At 28.1% G+C, this 20,292-nt stretch overlaps 1 protein-coding gene across 3 annotated transcripts in view; it reads left to right on the plus strand.

The window, feature by feature from the left end:
- The window catches only part of LOC107437445 (four and a half LIM domains protein 2), a 60,223-nt gene that overhangs the window by 19,709 nt on the left and 20,222 nt on the right, over positions 1–20,292 (plus strand). For 2 of the 3 annotated variants that reach the window (XM_087154701.1, XM_087154703.1), the window contains exon 2: positions 18,167–18,367. In XM_087154701.1, coding sequence (XP_087010827.1) covers positions 18,167–18,367 — 201 coding nt within the window. Of the gene's footprint in view, positions 1–9,166; positions 9,396–18,166; positions 18,368–20,292 lie in introns of those variants that run through there. The other variant, XM_087154702.1, reaches the window with a different exon arrangement.

The following is a 20,292-nucleotide window of genomic DNA, read 5'->3' on the forward strand; positions in this document are numbered from 1 at the left end:
CTTGCATGAGATGATAGCAAGCTTCTGCAACAAAATCGTCCATCAGTCAACAGTTTCGAAATAAGTTATTTGTCACAATTAAAGCTTATGCCTCTCATGGTACGAAAGTTTGGTGTAATCGATTGCGCCATGAAAATATTTCTCGAATTATTTACCAATTTTTGGCGCAACCTAAACAAAACAATTTTTCATTTATGGTGCAATTAGAAACTTTGCACCAAGTATTAGCTAAACATTTACCCAGACTTTTTACAGTGTAATGCTGCTCGCCTCCGTGACTTAGGTTCCCAGGTGCCCACCGGGTATCGTTAAAGAGCAGTACTTTCGGCATCCTCCAAGGTAAAGAAAAAGTGTTCAGTGTCTGCCTTTAAAAAGAAGACATTATGTAATAAATGAATATGCTTATTACATATTTTAATAATCACTTTTGCCGACTGGCATGTGTAGGGGGGCAGGGAACTGTCAGAACATCAGAAAGGTCCTAGATTCGAATCCCGAGCAAGGCATGGATGTTTCTTTCTCTGTGTGCTATGTCCTTTCTCCTTTGTGTGTGTGTGTGTCCCGCCCTATAAACGGGTTGTGGTTGTGTGAATGACGTGGCAGAAGTCGAATTCCTGGCCATAGATGGCGTCACTGAAAAATAGGAACAATCGCACCCCCACTGCCTAAACAGGCATATGACCAAAAAAAATCACTTTTGCTGTGCCTTTTTTTATTAACAGACAATGACCTTAAAAGAACAATTCAATGCGCGTGTGGACACATAATAGCTGTAGACATGTCAATATTCTTAGGGTTCCCGCAATTATTGAGAAATTCCATAGTGGAAGTAAATTCACTATAAAAAATACTACCTTAATGTTTGAAGGTCTGGTTGTACAGTATTCGTAAACAAAAATATTTCTTGTTGTTGTCGTTGTGGTGTTGTCTTGCTGTTGTGACCATTAAGGCAATGGGTGTGATTGTTCTTGTTTACCAGTGGCGCCATCTATGGCCGAGAATTTGACTTCTACCACACCCATACGTCCCACCCATTAAGTGGGCTGAATCATTCGAACATTCATTCATTCATCTACAGATAGTAAATTTGACCTGAACCAAAGAACGACCAATCTCTAATTCAGTAATCTCAGAGGTATAGTTTGCTATGGGAGCATGGAGGATTTTGTGACCCGACGAATTTAACGTCCACCAGTCGTCTATTTACTATAAGGGGAGTGATTGGCCGGCTGGATCCAAACTCCCGTTCTCACTAGCGCGAGTTCAGCACCCTGCAGGTCAGGCTATCGCGACCCCAAATATTTCTTTACAAAATGATTTATGGAGCCGAGATGGCTCAGGGAATAAAGCACTCCCCTTCCAATGAGATGAACCGGGTTCGAATCCCAGCAATGGCTAGTCGATACGAATTCCGCATCCGGCTTGCACCGATCACATTGCTCACGTAAAATATCCTCAGTGGTAGACGGATCACGTGATAAAGTTTCATAGCCATCATGCTAACCGTGGAAGGTTTTCGTGGTTTTCCTGTCCATGTGACGCAAATGCGAGTTACTTCAATCAAACAATCCACCACGAAGGCAAATTTCTTCTAATACTTAATCCAGGATTTCCCTTGCTTTCTGGATTGAGTTCAAAATTAAGAGGCTACAGAATTGAACATAAGTAGCAGTAAACCCTAAATTGAGTCGGCTGATTGATGGTTATAAAATAAAAATAAAAAATAATACATAATAGTTACCACAAATGTTTTAAATAAATGGAGTAAAACTACAAAATTTTAGTAAAAATTTATGTTTTAAGACATTTTCAGAGTTTTTTCAAATTCAAAACATTACAGTACAATATGGTTTTATAAAATGTGATAAAATTTGAAATTTCTTTACTATACAGTGCGGTAATTTTACCAGAATTGTTTATTCTCCGTGTGACATATCCATATGGGTCAGTAGAGCATAAAAACAACTATTTCTTAAAGATGTCAAGCTTCTAGCGTCAAGCTTAATATTCAAAAGATAGGTATATTCAGAAAAACGTTTTTTTGCGCATATTATTAACTAGCGTATATAATGTTAAACTACTAGTACGCTGAAATCCGATTGTAGATCAAATTATTTAGATGTAAGATTTTTTATTATTTTTTTTATTCTATTGTGCGTTTTACACATATTAAATGAAACTTTTCAATAGCTTATTCTTCATATGTCACTGAAGTTTATTGATCATTTAGAGTTTAGTAAAATTTTAAGATTTTTCCCGTTAAATTGTTTTAAGATTTTGAAACACTTAAAAGGTGAACACCATTTTAAAACTGATTTTGTAATTTCCAGAAGTTTATAGTGTGAAAACAATTAAATAAAATTCTCAAAATTTGAATTAAGCAGTGATTTGAGTTGTAAATTATTGGAAAACCGTCTTTTAAATATGTTAATTAATTAGCGGTATCTATTAATTAAGTGAAGGTATCACACAGATGAATGAACTTATAAGCGAAACGAAGTAAAGCATACCTCTTTTTAGTTGTTTGACCCCTGAAATATGAATGCTAGTCGAAAGTTTTTCCCTTTTCTAGAATTAATGGTGTGAAGCAAAATATAACGGCAACCAGTTTTAAGAGACAAAAGATCTTTTATGTTAAAAAAGATCTAAAAATCTTTTATGACTAAAGATCTTTTATGTTAAAAAAGATCTAAAAATCTTTTATGACTAAAGATCTTTTATGTTAAAAAAGATCTAAAAATCTTTTATGACTAAAGATCTTTTATGTTAAAAAAGATCCAAAAATCTTTTATGACTAAAGATCTTTTATGTTAAAAAAGATCTAAAAATCTTTTATGACTAAAGATCTTTTATGTTAAAAAAGATCTAAAAATCTTTTATGACTAAAGATCTTTTATGTTAAAAAAGATCTAAAAATCTTTTATGACTAAAGATCTTTTATGTTAAAAAAAAAATACATTATCATTTCATAAAGTGTAAATATATTTAGTTTTACTAGATTAAAAACTTCATTCGCTTCAAAAATTTGCAAATTGAAAATAACAGTCGACATGTTTAAAGCGCTCAGAAACAGACGCCCATTTTCATGACTTGCCAGAAGTGAATGAAAAGAAACTAAAGTGATTTAAAATATATAAGGTGCCAACGAAAAATGGAAATATAAAGGTGAAAAACAAAAAAAGAAAAACCACAGTAGCAGAGAGAGAAAAGGTCATCATAGAGAATCAGGGTAAAATACATTCCCCTGCGATATGGAGGGTTTAGATATTTAGATTTTTTCGCAATTTGAAACAATAAAATTTTTTAAAAAATGGTTTAATTGTTCTGAAGGTATAAAGACAGAAAAAAAGCCTATTTCTAATATTTCAAAATTGTATTTTTAAATCATCCTTGCTCATAAGCTATTCAACCGATTTATTACAAAATTTTGGAGTAAAATTACGTAATTTAAGAATGCGTCGAAATATTTAAACTTTTATAATTGAAAAGATAATGTACTTTATAAACTTGGTTAATACTTCCCTCAGGGGTTTTGCTTTCTTAAGAACAAAACGGGTCCTATAAACCCTGTTTTATTAATTATTTTGTCAGACATCGTTTGCATTACCGTTTGACTGACTGCGTGCTTTTAAACTCTACAGGTTACCTTAAAAACAGGCATTATATTCAGAAAAATATCTTGTTTTTTTTTTATGAAGAGTGAACTAATGTCACCTACTAACACGCCAATTTATTTAAAAATTAGATTGCATATGTTTTCGAACGGCATGCAAATTAGAATCAACTTTTTCAGTGTATTTTTCCTCTTCACTTTTATGCATTGCTATCACTCCTTAATTCAATAGAGCAAAACATTGATTCGTTAGAGAAAGCCATTGTGAGCTCTGCTGCCAAGATTTAAGGTGATTAACGGTTACAAAAAAAAGCTTTTTTTGCTGACATTCAAGCTAATTAGAAAGCTGTTAATTAGTTCTTAAGTTTTGGAGAGAAGTACGAAATCGATTTTCAGTGCTAACAAACATTGTAAATGGCAAGCGGTAATTAATCGCTTCCTTGATTATCCCGTGTTAACTTTGGTACGTATAGATAGCGAATATTTATTATCCTGAGGCGTAACAGAATTTGTCAGTACGATTTGTTTTACCACGTTTTTACTCAGCTGGAAGCAAAAAAAAAATAATAATAGTAATAATTAGTTGTGATTTGAAGTTTGCCAAGTTTTGTTTAGGAGTTTTACTGTTGGACAGCATATGTATCTTGTGCTGTTGTATCTGAATTTACATAGATTAAAGAGTAAAAAAATTACGTTTGGAAAGTTTTTTGAAAATATTTAACTTTTAATGGATAACCCGAGATAACTCGAGAATAGCCCGAGATAACTCGGGATATAAAACTGATGGTAAATTAAATGTTTTTCAAACATAAAAAAATTTCAACTTAAAACTTGTGTATTAATTTTTTTTAGTTCCTTGTATTTATTAATGAAATAAAAAATATGTTGATTTTTTGTTTCACAGAAATGTATAGGGTAGGGAAAAAAGAAATAGTTGAAAAAAATCTCTTATTAAGTTAATTCTCTTTTTATATAAAGAAAATTTTTTTTGAAAGCTCTTACATAAAATGAAAGCACTCACTTTTTTTAAAATTTGAGAGAAGTCTGCTTTAAACAACTAAATAAGAAAATGCACGATTTCATACCATAATTTAAAAAACTCATACAAGTATAGGAAATTTAAAAAAATCCAAATAACGTAAAATTTCTCAAGTCAATCTACGCTGTATGTCTAATTGCGTAGTACCCACTTAAATCCCTGGCTTTAAGTTCACCCAGATTCAAATGAGGTGTGTCTGGGAAATCCCAATGCTGACCATATTACAACTATCACTCCATTAGTCGCGAAATTTCAAAGCTATAATTGGCCCACAACATTCACATTTTTAAACCAACTTCTCATTTTCTTATCATTCTTCACACTCTCAATAAGTCTCCTCCATAACTATGCTGCATTACCACATATTCTTTGAAATGGGATGATTCTTTAGTTCTTATAATAGCTCGAAATACCCAATTCTTAAGATCAAATGAGTTAAAGGATCTAATATATAAGGAATGAATATTTAAATTAGATCTATGAGAATATGTTGATTCGTTCGAAAATAACGTATTATTGTGAAAAATATGTTACAATAATCTGTAAATGGATCTAAGAGAATATGTTGATTCGTTCGAAAATAACGTATTATTGTAAAAAATATGTTACAATAATCTGTAAATTGATCTAAGAGATCTAAGAGAATATGTTGATTCGCTCGAAAATAGCGTATTACTGTAAAAATACGTTACAAAAATACGTATTATTGTAAATAATAAAAAATAGAGAATAAATTAAAATAAATTAAAACTATCAAGTAATGTTGAAACAATCCCACGTACTTCAATGGATTCTAAATTTTAAAATTTTTATTGCTTAATTGTTAGCAACTTTCAAGAATGTTTTTTACTTTGTTATAATTATCATAAGTGTTTAAATAAGATTTTGTAAAAACATTTTTCAAGTTATTTTTTTGGCTCAAAATTTGAGCCATCTTTCACTTTTTAAATATAGCCTTTACATAACACTTAATGCGTGAAACGGCAGTGAGTGATCGTTATTAAATCTCTACTTTCGACACTCCTTCACACACACTCCTCATTTTATCACTTTTAAAATGACAATTATAAGACTAAAGAAAGTATCTATAACATTCTTATTGTGTTAGCTTATTTCTAATTTTACACCGTTAAAATACGAAGAAAGGGATTTGAGATAAACATGTATAGAATTGCATGGTATGCAGATATAATAAAACAAATTTCAGCCAATACCTGTTATTTTTTCCAATTTTTTAATGATAGAAAATACAGTTAAAGTAAATTTTAAAAAATTTTTTCGTCGCTGAATGTTTATAAGATGATGAAAAGCTTGCTAGCTACAATCAAATATAAGGTAGAATTTGAAAGTTCCGCAAAAATAAAGATCTATACGTTATTAAAACGATTTATATATGATTTAAAACTTCTCTTTTTTTAAAAAAAAATCATAAAAATGGCTTTTTTTAATAACATTAAAAATTGTGCAGTTTTAAAACTTCTAATTAGAAATGAGGATGCACATTGTTTTATAATTTCGGCTGGGGCAGCTTTAAGGCAGCAGTTCCCAATTTCTTTTCGGAACCTGAAATAATCGACTTTCTTTTCGCGGAACGTTGTAATTTAATTTCATTAACAATAGTAAACATATTAACCAAAATAAGACTTACTTTAGATACCTTTCGTGGAAAGAATTAAATTTTTTCATCATTTAATCAATACTAGTCTTAAAATTAAGTTTTATGTCAAACAGTTGAATTCCCAGATCTCGAGTTTCAGAGTCGGCATCTATCCTAGTTTTAAATTTATTTCTTTGTGTAAATTGAAGAGCATAAAATAGTCTGAATTGTAGTTTTAGTTGAAGTGAAAAATAACTGTTACAAGCAAAGACAATAGTTATCAGAGAAACGTGTTTTTAGTATTCTTTTGCTTTTATTTTCAGTTAAAAAGTTTTATTAAAAATTCTTGATAAGGCTATTTTTCAGAATTCATATTATTTTCATAATTTATCCGATATATTGTTGTTAGGGGAAAAAATATTTTTTTTTTCAATTTTGCAAGAATTTTATTTAAATAATTTCACCAAAAAAATGAATCAATATTGGGTTATTAATTTTATATAAGTATAATTAAAATTTTCAAATACCATCCGCTAAAAAAGTCTCGGAATCCCTCTGACCTTTTCACGGAACCCTAGGGAACCGTAGAACTGCAGCTCTTAAGTCACAGATTCATATACACCCTTCCTCCCACACGCACACTTTTGGTCCGAAACTTCGTGCGATCTTGAACAAGAAGAACTAAATAACACTTTTTCTTAAATAAATTTCATGTTCTCTTCATAATTTCATGTTTTCTTAAATAAATTTCATTTAATAAATTTCATGAACATATTTTTACATATTTACATTTTAATAAAAAAAATTATCCTTCACTGTGAGCGTAATGAGGAATACAAATATTTTGTAACATTTTTTTTCTGACTCCTATTTAAACTTGAGGTTTGAATTGATTTTAATAGTAATTGGAGAGTAGAAAAAGCGTGAAAAAATTAGAAATTATCATATTCTCAAAGGATAATACAAAAGGTATCCTTTAAAAAATTATATTTAATTTATATAAGAAAGAGAGTTGCCCTAATAAATCATAAGTATGAAATATCACGAGAACTGGGATTGATCCGCAAACCAGCAGGACTGTGGGCATAAGAATGATCTCCTTTTAAGGTTTCCCGACCGTCACAATCTCAACTTCCATTCGACGTTGAAGAACTTTTTTAAAGGGGCCATATCCATACTAAACTTTAATAAACTCTTATGAATGACGCTTTCAAAGATTTATTTTTCTTTTTAAAATATATGATTAAACCAAAACTGGGGATAAAAATAATGTGCTTATTTATTTAATTTATGATTTGTTTTCTTATAGAATCACTCATATTGTTCCATTTGAAAATCTTTAAAATAAGATATGCATCAATATTTCATACGAGGAAAGAGCACAGCGAAAAAATATTTGAATTCACGTGTTAAAACATTTCAAAGATAAATATTTATCCATAATTTAGTGTTTAAACATTGTTAAAATTTAATTTCGACTCATAATTCGCATTTATAATTAAAATATTAAATATATTTTTTAAAGAAAGAAATACGTTCGCAAAACTTTTGTGTAAAAGTTTATCATTTGAAGTTATAATATTTTCAGACTTTTTGAGTAAATTTATGCTTTTACAGCTTTCAATTTATTGTTCAAATAAATTAGATATCATAATCGCATTGAATCATTTAAATCATACAAAAAATACACTTCTAAATAACAAAAAAAATCCTCCACATAACTTGTTTATTTGTCTTAGGTGTAAGCTGAAAAAGTTCTGCTAAGCTTTTCCTGATTTTTTTACACATTTATTAGACAAAAAATTAATTTCTTTGAAAATGAATATTTATTAAATTTATTTTCCTTATTACTATTATTATTGTGTTTTTCAATAATATACTTTTTTAAGTAATTTTTGTTGCTGAATGAAGAAAAAAATTATCTAGTATACAATTATTTAGTAAAAAATTACCTACAAAATACTGTTTTTTTACTGATTTGAATAAAATTTTAATAGTTATGTTTGTAAAAAAATATTTATATCTAATAGATAGATCATATCACTTTACTCTTAAATAATGGTTAGTAAAAAAATATGTTCTTGTATAAATGAGGCCACCGTTAAAGAAATGTCATTTAGAGCATGTTATATGCCATTTAAAACAATAGATGCAATTTAAAACATGAATAAATTGCAACAAATCTCAATAAAGCTATTTAATTACTTCATAAATTTAAATATCTTCAATTTAGACAAAATATAATGGTCACGAGTTGATGCTTATTTTTCACAAAAAAATCTCTTAAGTAGAGTTTAAGAAAACAAGTGAGTCTCTTATGTTTAAAGCGACTATATTTTAATAATTTTAATTTTTAAAATGTAGATGTTTCTCTAGCTCAATAGCATAGCAATAGAATTAAAATATTTCTTTCATTGTTTTATAATTTTAATTCGTGATTATTAAAAATTATTCATAAATTATCCAATAGAGGCATTTCTTGTCAAATGACCCGCAGATTTATTTCTGAACTTAAAAATGAATGAAAAGGAAAAGTGGGCAGTTATATATGTTCGCAATTTAAATATATAACCTGTAAACGATTCATTTAATTCTGAGTCTAAAAATAAATTAAAGGAAAACAGTTATTTAAATTCATTATAAAAATTCACTCTCAAAATATATCACCTGCAAGATTTATTATTAAGTTTTAATTTCGTAAATAAAACAAAGTTAATAGCGGACATTTTATATTAGCATAAAATGAAGTTTTATACATTAAAATAAACGTTAAAAATTATCAATTTGCTTCTATACTTCTATTGCTCTAGAAATTTATTTAAAAGTCATAGCCTATTTTGTAACTAGCGCTTTTAATGCAAATTAGATAAGAAAAAAAAAACCAAACAAACAATAAAACACCTTAGACAATCGCAGAGAGTAGAAGATCCCTGAGAGAGCGTGAAGGATGCGTGGGTGTTTCTTAGAATGTAAGGGGTCCCCGTACCTGGCAAGCATTAAGTTTGTGAAGACATTCGAAATCTTGAGCGCAGCTGAGTAACATCATGTCCGAGGTTGAAGAGGTCAAGAAAAAGAAGATCAAGAGTAAGAAGACCAGAGTTGAGGTCGAGACCTCAGAGGAGATTAAAGAAGAACCCAAAAATGAGGTAGATTATTTTAAAAAAGTTCATTCAAAAAAATATTTCATTGATCATAAAAAAATCGCTGAAAAAGTTTAAAACCTGGGAGCATTTTTTGTATAATTATAACTTTCTCGAAAATTTTAAAATCAAGCATGAAATAACAAAGTAAATTCACGTTGTTTAGAAATAATTATTTCTTTTTAATTAATCAATTCTAACTTTGTAATCATTATTTGTAATTTTGTGATTCTCATAGTATAATAAAGGTATTCGCCCGCATTTAAAGATTTCAGAAGTGCCATTCCTATTATAATATAAATTTAAGATTTTTTTTCTCTTCAATCAAAAATATAACGTATGAAAATTTCTTAACAAATCGCACTTATACTTCTTTGTGAATTCTTTTATTTTTAGTTTCATTCCTCTTTTATTATTTTTATAACACTCTTTTGAAAAATGTATATCTTAAATTATGCATTTTCTGCTCTAAAAATTTTTCACTTTTTAATCTCCACTTTAACCTTATCAGAATTGAAAAATGTTATTATAAAAAAATCATTAAAAAATAAAATCTTTGACTCTAATTAACTTTCGAAATGAGAAATAAATATTTTCTTTATTTTAAAAAATACTTACCAATCTATCTATTCTTTTATACAAACGGAAAAATTATGTGTAAAACTTTGTAGAAATGTAGAGAGAATAATTTGTTCCCACATTTATTTATCTGCATAATTTTGATCAAATCAAATAAAGCTTGAAATAAAGTGGGAAATTGCATTGATTCCAGAAGAGATCCCGGGCATGCTTTGCATAAATAAGTTCCATTTCTAATGAAATATAAGCTTTAAACTAAGTCCTAGTTACTTTTGTTTTCTTTTTTTCTTTTTTGTTTTTTTCAGAAAAAGGACATAACCGTACATACAATCTTGTAGAAATCTTTTAGTGTTTCTTTTTTATTTTATTTTTTATAGTTTTTTTTTTTTTTCAATTTTCATCTCTTACTTTTTCAAAAGCTCTTTCTTTATTATGCTACTCAGCACTACTTTCTGTCATTGAAAAGTAAACAAAAAGCATCGGATAAAATATTTATTGATAATTATGAACTTATTCCATATGTATCCATACAAATATAAGGAGAATAATTTTTAGTATGAATATATAAATTATTCTTTTCTTATGTGTTCCTTTTAGTTTTTTTTCTTCTCATGCAATTTTCTTAGCAAATTATATTTTTAGCACTTGTTATAGTTAAATCTTAAATCTATTTAATTTAATTTTTATCTTAATAAAATATCATTATCTCAATAAAATATTGTTATCATAATAATCTTTTTATTAATGATTAATTCTTATTGTATTAAAGTAAGTCATTGTAAAGAATTTAAATCTGTAAAAATTTATCCGTTTACGTATTTTGCCCTGTGCTTAATCGTAGTTATTTGTATAATAAAGGCAGGTCGTAGTTATTTGTATTGAACTTGCCATTTTTTTATTTACAGAAATTTTTAATTATAAATCTAAGTCATTTGTTTTTGGTTATTATACATTATTTTATTATGGTAAAAAGAAGAAATAAGCGGTGCATTGGAACCCAGTCAATGACCCAGTAAATTGTGCTCTGAAATCAAGTGTTAATTCAAGTAACTACATTTCCTAATTGCGTAGTTTCTTTCCTTTAATTTTTCAAAAAACAAGTATCCAATTTAATAATAACGTATTTATAATAAAAAATTGTAAAATAAACTTGATTATATCTAATCACCCATCTAAATGAGATTGAAACGTTGTGTTATGGTAACGCATACCTTGGTTTAACGTATGCCTTGTAATATGCGTTTTTCCTTTGTTGATCACAAAATTTACTTTTAAGTTGTTTAATTAATCAACGAGGAACATTTTCGATAGAATCTAACTCATTTTAATGAAAAAAAATCTCAAAAATTCTTATTCTGTCGGTGCTTAAAATTTGTGGACAGCCTTGGCTTACTATGTAACGATTAAAAATTACAGCACTACTTGTTTTTGTCATAGTATGAGGAAAGAGAATAATTTGATTGTATTTAGAAAAAGCATCAAAAATTAAAAGAAGAATGTGATTCTCACCGTTCTTTTACTTCTGAAGGACTAAATAAGGCCGAATAACAAAGCCACCATCGAACAAGAAGATTGTGTAAAAATAATTACACATGCTGGACTACAAATTGGACTAGACTAATATATCATTGACTGGTATCCTTGTGATACCCAGTGACCAAGAAAGATAATAAGATAATCTAATGAAAAAAAGAAAACTGGCGTAAGCTGTATGTTCAGAGCATAAGATTTGACATTTTTGAAAAAAACTTTCTTATCTGGGAGGGTAGTAGGGTCGAGGAAAAAAAACAAATACTTCGAGCCTCTTCGATCCAATTTCGGTACCAATTAGAAAAAGATTGCCTAAAAATATTTTTGGATTTTGTATTGCCAGCACAATCAAATCTAAAAGGGATATTTTTTTTTTCATTTATGAACATAACCTCGGTTTATGAATAGGAAAATAGGTTTCACAAATGGTTTAAGTTTACCTATATGGTTTAGGAAATAAATTTACCATATCTTTAAATACTTAGGTTTTTTTTTCGTAATTATATACGATTCGGGGAATTAAAAAATATCTTTGATGGTAAGAAACCGAAGAAATACTCAAAATATTTAAAGTTTTTTCAGAATATCCTTAATTTTCTAAATATTTCTTTCAATTTACAAAGATTAAGTTATTTTCTAACGTCTAAAAGTAAGTATTTTAAGATGAAAAAAGGAGCAAAGGTTAGCCATTTTGGTTCTGTGAATGCAGGTTTTATATGGCCTCCAAAGTATTTCGTATATTTTACTTTTAAAGCCTATTTTTTCTAATAAAAACAAAAAATATATACAAAGTATAAAAGGCCCAAAATTTCTGCTGCGTTGCAAGATAAAAGGGAGTACAGAAAAAAAAAACGATACATATATCATCATTATCTTCAGCCATTATTTATTCGCTACTAGTCAATGATTTTCGTTAACTTTATAAAAAATTTTGATATGCTACACTTTTTTCAAATTTTGTCTTTTGATACCAAAAGGATTTCGTGTCAAAATGCTGCAATTTCAACAACTATCAATTTCTAGAGATGTTAATTTAATCAACCCATTGCTATTTTAAACATTTAGTTCTCTCGATGGCATCGAAAACCTTTCTTTGTCTTATTTAGGATTCTTACTTTCGGTCCTTTCTCTTAATGGCATATAACATTTTTTACACACAACTTGTGTTGTTCTGCACTGGTGATCAAATTTAAGAGAATTTTTATGTTTCGTCGATTATCTAAAGATCTGTTCGACTGAGTTTATTAAAACTTGATTTGAACATAGGCTGACATAATACAAAACTAATAACCAGTCAACAGTTCAATACCCAAGCACGATCGTGGGTAACACTCAAGGAAGGATTGCATCAAAAAGTGAGAATTGAATTTTTAAAAAAAAATCTATAATAGGGGGTATGGCCCCCTCGTGTACAGGCCTCACATCTTGATTTAATACTGGAAATTAGACAGTTTAGGAGTTCTTGCGACATTTTATGTCATTCGTTCATTAACGTTGTTTTCATACTATGAGTGATCTTCGGAGGGAGTTTTGTGTTACAATTGTCCTTCAAAAAGGGTCCCAGTAATTGCTTTACAGGGTTGAAGTCTGGAGATATGGTTAGCCAATCCATTCAGGGAGCATCTTCATTTTTTGGCTGACCGGAAGAGCTTTGAGTGGTATCGCATTGTCAAGTATAAAAATGAAATCAGTAGATAGCGAGTCCCTGGTTTTCTCCATATGAAAGTACGGTGAGAGTCAGTTGTCAGACTGAAGCGGGACTCATCAATGAAAAAAGCATTCGACTATTGTTCCAGGCTCCAATCTCTATGATCTCTGCGCCATACTAAATGCCAGAAGTCAGTGGATTGGAAATAGCCCTCTCCCATAAAGCCTTCTAAGAACAGTAACCCTTAAAACTTGGCTTATTGTGTCCGCATAGAGGTCACGAGAGAGCAGAAAGGATGTAGCATCCCTGTTTCACCTCGCTGTAATCGACAAATATCGATCTTCGTTGACCGTTGTGACTCTTGGGTGACTTAGCCAGGTTTTCTCACGATAGATTCCTAAATTTGTTTGTATAAATTATACACGACGCTGGGTATTAAATTAAATTCTCCACAAGTTCTAGACTTGATACTGGCCTGCTTCAAGTTTCCCCACAATTCTCCACCTCTTACCATCATCTTAACGTTGGGGGTTGTTCATTTTTCTTACTTGAAGTGAAATTGAAAGAGCCAGTTTAAGATTGCTGCAAGACGTGTGAGCAAACTAAATGTAGGTTTTGCCATGTATACAATTATAAAATCTATTCCTCTACTAGCTCCACCCACACACACGTTTACACTAACAACATTCGACACAAAAGATTTACATCTTTGTTCGAATCAATAGTTTTAAACTTTGCTCACTTGTTTTCAGAAAATTCAACAAAATATGCAAATTTTCATAATTTTGTACAGCAGTGTAAGTCTTTGTATGAGAGCCCAAATCTTAGCTCCAGAAGAAACTACAAGAAACACATATTGTTTGAAACTTTTCCTTTTCAAGCACATTTCCCGTTAGTATAAAGCTGCTTTTTCGAAAGGAAATTCAATCAATTTTAATATCAATTCTATTAATATCATACATGGCATTATTTATATATTAGTTTCAGTACTACTAAAGAAGCGTAAGTCTTCAATTCTTACACTTTTGATTTCCTTTTTTTTATGAAAAAGCAATAAACATGGCTTTCTAAGAGTTTATTTTAATTCCAAATTTAATGCTGACGTCTGATTAGGTTGCCTGAGTTAATTACAACATCCTCAGAAACATAAGGATAACCAAATCTCTCATTTATTTTTAATCCAGTTAACTAACGTCTCTTGAAATTTCTTTGTCCATTTTTAAATTTCTGAAAAAAAATATGCATACTATATCAGTTGGAAAAAAAGGAAATAATTTGGGCTTACTGATTTGATTTATAGTGTTTAAATATATATTTCCTTTGACTTCTCATTCAGTAAAAAATTCCGTTACGTAGTAGTCAAAATTGTCTATATAAATGAGATTACTTTGCCTACCAGATGCTATTTCAAGACAGCATTTATCAAAAATCGATTTTGAAAGTATATTGAAAATTAATTCTAAAATCAATTTCGGAACACCTTTGTCAGAGGTAAAATAAGCAAACTGTAGATCAGTTGGAAAAAACTTATATTGCTTATACATTAGTTACCTAGTAAACCATATCAAGTCCAGGAGATCAAAATAGGTCCCATTTGACCATTTATGGCAAATATGTAATATGCATTTTAAAGAACATATTTCTTAAAAATAGAGCTGAATTCCCACATTATATGATAAAACTTTAAATCTGTTGCTTGCCGAAAATGCTTAAAATAGTTCCAAGAAAAAAAATTGTTATGCAATATAAAATTTTATACATACCTAAATTTAAAAATTAAAATTTAATAGAGTAATGATTTTGAAAGTAGTTAAAAAAAGTTATAAAAGGAGAATTTTTTTTTACACCCAATTCATAACGAAACTAATAGCTTTCGTTTTTAATTGATATTTCTCAAAAGCAAATCAATAGACTTATTTAAATTTTGGCTCATAAAATTACGATATAAGTATAAATGTGCATATGTGTAACTATAAACATGATTTGTGTAAATATGTGAAATATTGTTTAAAAATATGTAAATTACCAATTCAAGAAGTGTTTTATCCTTGTTTGGAAGAAATTCATAACAGAGAGAGAGAGAGAAAATAATGTTTATGTAATAATTTGTGTTGTACTATATTGCATGGAATTAACATGAGATAAATGAGTTAATAAATGTCAGCAAATATTCTTTTATTAAATATTTTGATAGAATTGATGCAGAAAGTTGGGGGTTCAAATTTTTGATCCTAATAAAACTACAAAGTCCATATTTGCAAATTGTGGTAGATTTGGCAAAAATTTTAAATTTTTTCTTACATTTTTAAATAGATCTCACGGCCATTAAAGCACTCGTAAAAACACGAAATTTTTTCAAACCACAACCATTTCTGAACAAAATCATGCAGTTGAGCTTTTTAATAATGAAAACAGATGTTACAAGGAATAATTCAATACTATGTAAAATGTTGCCAAATAACAATATTTCTTGCAATTTATAAAAACTTCAAAAGAAAATTTATGAAATTTAAGACTTTTATGAAATGATTTCTCAAAATCTGTTTGACATATTGATATAAAATTTTTCACAGAACTCTATATATAACTTTTTAAAACTTATATATCAAATATTTAAATAACTCTTAACTCCAAAATTTTTTTTCAGAAATTCAAAGAGATTTTTCTTTTAAAAATTAAAATTTTTCGGTTTTATGCACTTTTATCAAGTATTACTTTCAAAAATAAAGATATTATTTATAATTTAAAGTTGAGTATTTAAGAATGTGAATGTTATGTGAAGACCTATATAATTGAAATTTTATTAATCAAATTCTGCTATGTTTTTAAAAATTTCAAAACTTTTCTTACTTTACATATTTATAATTATGAGATATGTATTTATCATGTGGTACTTTCCGACAGCAAATATTGCTTTTAATGTTTATTTTATGTTAATTCTACACTGTAAAAAGAATCTTTTAAATTTGCGGAAAAAAGAAACTGTCTGCTGGTATACCATCATTTGGGTGATTTGTCAGAAAATGTCATTTAAAAACAGATGCCTGTTTTTTTAAGCAGATATGTACTGTTATTTTAGCAAAAAAACTCTATAAAATAACTATGTCAGCATTGTGATCAATGTGAGCTCGGATTTGAACTTGGGTCACCACGTTGAGAGTTGTGTGATCCCTGCAGGTCTCAGTATGAAGAAATATCTTAGTTTGAAAGTTTTATTTATTCAAGTTTAAAACAATAGTTGTCCACCCGTATTAAACTGTTTGGCAAATTAATTTACCAAAATTATGTCTAAAGAAATATAATAATCAAGTTAGATATCAATTTAACAAAAAAATTGAATCACAGTTTCACTAATATGCGATACACTATAAAATACACACTATAAAATATACACTATAAAATAATTGCTAAAAAGAGCAATTAAAGAAAATAATTGTAAAATAATTTCAAAAACGGTAGAGTTATCATAGGGTAAGCAAAACTATGCATAAAAAACTAAAATTTGATCTGACGTTTTTAATGCATTTATGATTAGAATGAAAAACAGAAAAAAAACCGTTGTCACCGTTTTTTTTAAACTGCCTAATATACGGAGGGAGTCTGTGAAAGAAAGGAGATTTTTTTACAGTGTTAAGATAACGGTTTGAAACAGAAAAAATCTTTCTTTAAACAGTTAAAATATGTTTTTCTTCTATAGAATTTGTAGTTATTTTTCACAGTGTACTTGTTTTTTTTAAAAGTAAAACTGTTTTTTTTTTTTTTTTTTTTTTTTTTTTTTTTTTTTTTTTTTTTTAAGTAAAAGTGTTTTTTTTAAAGTAGAACTAATTTGTGTTTACGCTTACTTTTGTCAGCTTTAAGAGTCGTGAAATCTCTTTAATGAACAGTAAATAATTTTATAGTTTTCCCTAAAAGTAGAAAATTGTAAATGAAAATTTATTCACAATGAAGTCATTGTAACTACTATGAAGAACTTTAATTATAAACGATTAAAAAATTTTGAGCAAAAAGGAACATTCCAAATACAATTTTTTAAATAGTTCAATAAATTAAATATTTAATAATTTACAAAAGTACATTATAGTACTTCAAAAAATACTTAATGAGAACAAAATATCCAAAATATTTTCAAAGTCCTGAAAATCAATAGTCACACATTTTTATTTACCCGTTTTCCTCAAATTAAATTAATTAATATGCATTTTATGTTTCAACTAATGTTTTAAATTGTTTAGAGTCTTTTTATCAATCGTGAATTTGATAAAATCGAATTTCATTAAGTGAACCGACAAATTTCTTTTAAAAATGCATGTAAAATGTAGAAAATTCCGTATCAAATTACGGTAAAAAGTGACGGCACTTAGGGTGCCAATGCTTTTTATCGTAAAATCCATTTTTACTGTAAAACGTAACGAAACAAAAATTTTATTTACCTTAATTATAACAGAAATATTACTGCAAAAATTACGCATAAAAGTTTTATGCAAAAATGGATTTTACGGTGCAATGGATTTTACGGATGTAGCACTGAAGGTGCCATTACTTTTTGTCGTAATTTAACCTGGATTTTTTACCGTGTATATTCTTCAATCATTTAATCGTTTTTATTTTTACGACATTTCTTTTTGACATATTACTTTTTATTAAGGTATAAAAAACTAGTTTTTCGCGTTTTTGATATTGCTAAAAGCCTTCAGTATTATATTTTGAATTTAAAAAAGAGTTAATACTTAAATTAATTTTCAACACTTCCTGTTATTAGTGTTTCAAAAAAGAATAAGAAATTTTCAAATCAAACTTGTCCTTTTTTCTCTAAAATAATTATGAAACCGAATCGAAATATGGTATTCTCTGAAAAAAATATTTATGTTACTCGCTATGGTTTTTAAAATACATATTGTTTTAAGGATAAAAAAAATTATCACGAATCCTTCAAAATTTCAGTATTACTTTAAAACTGAATTTCTGTCTAATTTATTTCATTTCAGTAATTGTGTATCTTAATTCTTTTTTGTTCTTCCAGTTAATATTTTCGAACGAATATACGAAGGCAATGTCGAAGGATTGGCATCAGTCGCATTTCTGTTGTTGGAAATGTGATGAATCTCTGACGGGACACCGTTACGTACTGAAAGAAGAACATCCATATTGTGTGAGGTGCTATGAGCAAGTATATGCCAATTCTTGCGAAGAATGTTCAAAGCCTATAGGCATCGATTCAAAGGTAAACTATAAAATTGAAAATAATCCCAAATCATATTTGGGTCATTCTCACAAAAGCAGTTTTTTTCACTGAGAGTGTTTCTTTTCCTTAGTTATTTTAACAAAATAAGAATGTTATTTTTCTATTTCTTATGTAATTAAAATAAACCTATATGTCATACTTGTCCCCTCTGATAAATTTAAATATGAAAATAAAAAAGCAAATATTTTGCATGGAAATATAAACTTATTTTCTGATAACAAAACTTTTTGTCACAAAATTATTTTAAAGTTCATCTCCATTGCATCACAACAACATATTAACCTTCCTAATTGAATAAATTTCATATTAGTCGTAATAACAACTTCAAACAGCACATTTTATTCACAATTATAAAAACAGGGCCTTCGTTAAGCATTCGCCACCTTGTCAAATGCGATAGAATCGTAAATTTGGCGAATAAAATTGTGGTTTGGAGAATGATTTTTTCCACTGGAAAGAAAAATATTTCGAAAATTCTCGAATACTTTTGATACTTAGGTAATTTACTGGCCAATAATTTGAAATCCTTTCCGTGGGTCCTGAAATAGGATACAAGTTTTCGTAATCAAATACTGTTAAACATGAATACTCAAAATAAATCTTATATAACATGCTGCAAAATAGATATTTTTAGTACAGATTTTATTTTTACGTACCTAATCATAAAACTTTTGATTCATTATAATTTTTAAAAAAAACTAAAACCTTTTTATTTCGAATTTCCATTCAAAAATTAGGAAAATTTCCTTTATTAATCTTGTTATTAAATTATCAAAAATTATTGAAATTTAATTTCATTGAAGCATTACATAAAAGTTAAAAAATTTCACGAAGCTTTAATATTCTGAACTTTAATCAGCTCATTTTTTTTCAATATTCTGAATTGAAAATTATTCACAAATAAACATTTTAAAGTGAATGGGATATTTATTTCTAAAAAATAAAACTTACAAATTTTCAAGGGTGTAAAATGCTTTTCACTAAAGTAGAAGTATGTTTATTTCATGTTTTGATAGCTTTATAATATTCTTCTTAGGATCTTTCTAATGTTATAAATATATTATACAAATAAGTTTCTGTTATTTTATTGTTAAATATAACTACTTAAAAATAGATGAAACAAAATTAGTATCTAAAATTACAAAAAAATGCTTTTATACTAAAAAAAAATTTTATCGAAATTTTGCCAGTTGAAAAAATCTTAAGTAATTTTTCTAAATAACCATTTTAAATTTAGATTTCAAAAGTAAATATGTTTTTATTATTATAATTATTTTCTCTTAAAGAAAAATATTCAGTTAGTTTAAAATAATATATGTACGCAAAATTTAGATATATTTATTGAGATGAGTAAGGTTAAAGTAAATCCAGTAGAAAACTTTTAACTTTCTCATAAATTTTATTTCTTCAAATTTAAACTCACTATAATACTTATCGTTAAAAAATTGTGTAGGTTTCTATTTCTTTCAGCTCCTTATTGCTTTTTTTCATTACTTCTAGTGTCTGGAGGAAATCGGTTTCTTTCCAAAGAAATCCCAATCCTGTCTCAAAAGATGGGTTGTAAACGATACCAAAAAAGTTACCAGCCCCTTATATTAAAATGTCTCGCTACAGTTAATGTTCAAATACACAAAAAAAAATCCCACTATGTTTGGCATTTGTGAGGTATGAATGTCTGTCAGAAAAGGGATACCTTTTTAAACAAGACAGAAAATAGTCTTGGCACCTCTTTAGTTACGATAAATAGTACCGAAATAAAAACTTGCTTTTTTAAGCAGTCCTTGAAACCCCCTCACATTTATGTGCGGAAATATATTCCTAGTGAACTCAAACGCTGTTTTGTTTGCTTCTTTAATACAAAGTTCTTTTTAACTCTTCCAAATATTCATCCCACGTTGAGAATT

The sequence above is a fragment of the Parasteatoda tepidariorum genome, chromosome 11 (assembly GCF_982258835.1).
Source record: "Parasteatoda tepidariorum strain Cologne lab strain chromosome 11, Ptep-v5.0, whole genome shotgun sequence".
Classification (NCBI taxonomy): Eukaryota; Metazoa; Arthropoda; class Arachnida; order Araneae; family Theridiidae; genus Parasteatoda; species Parasteatoda tepidariorum.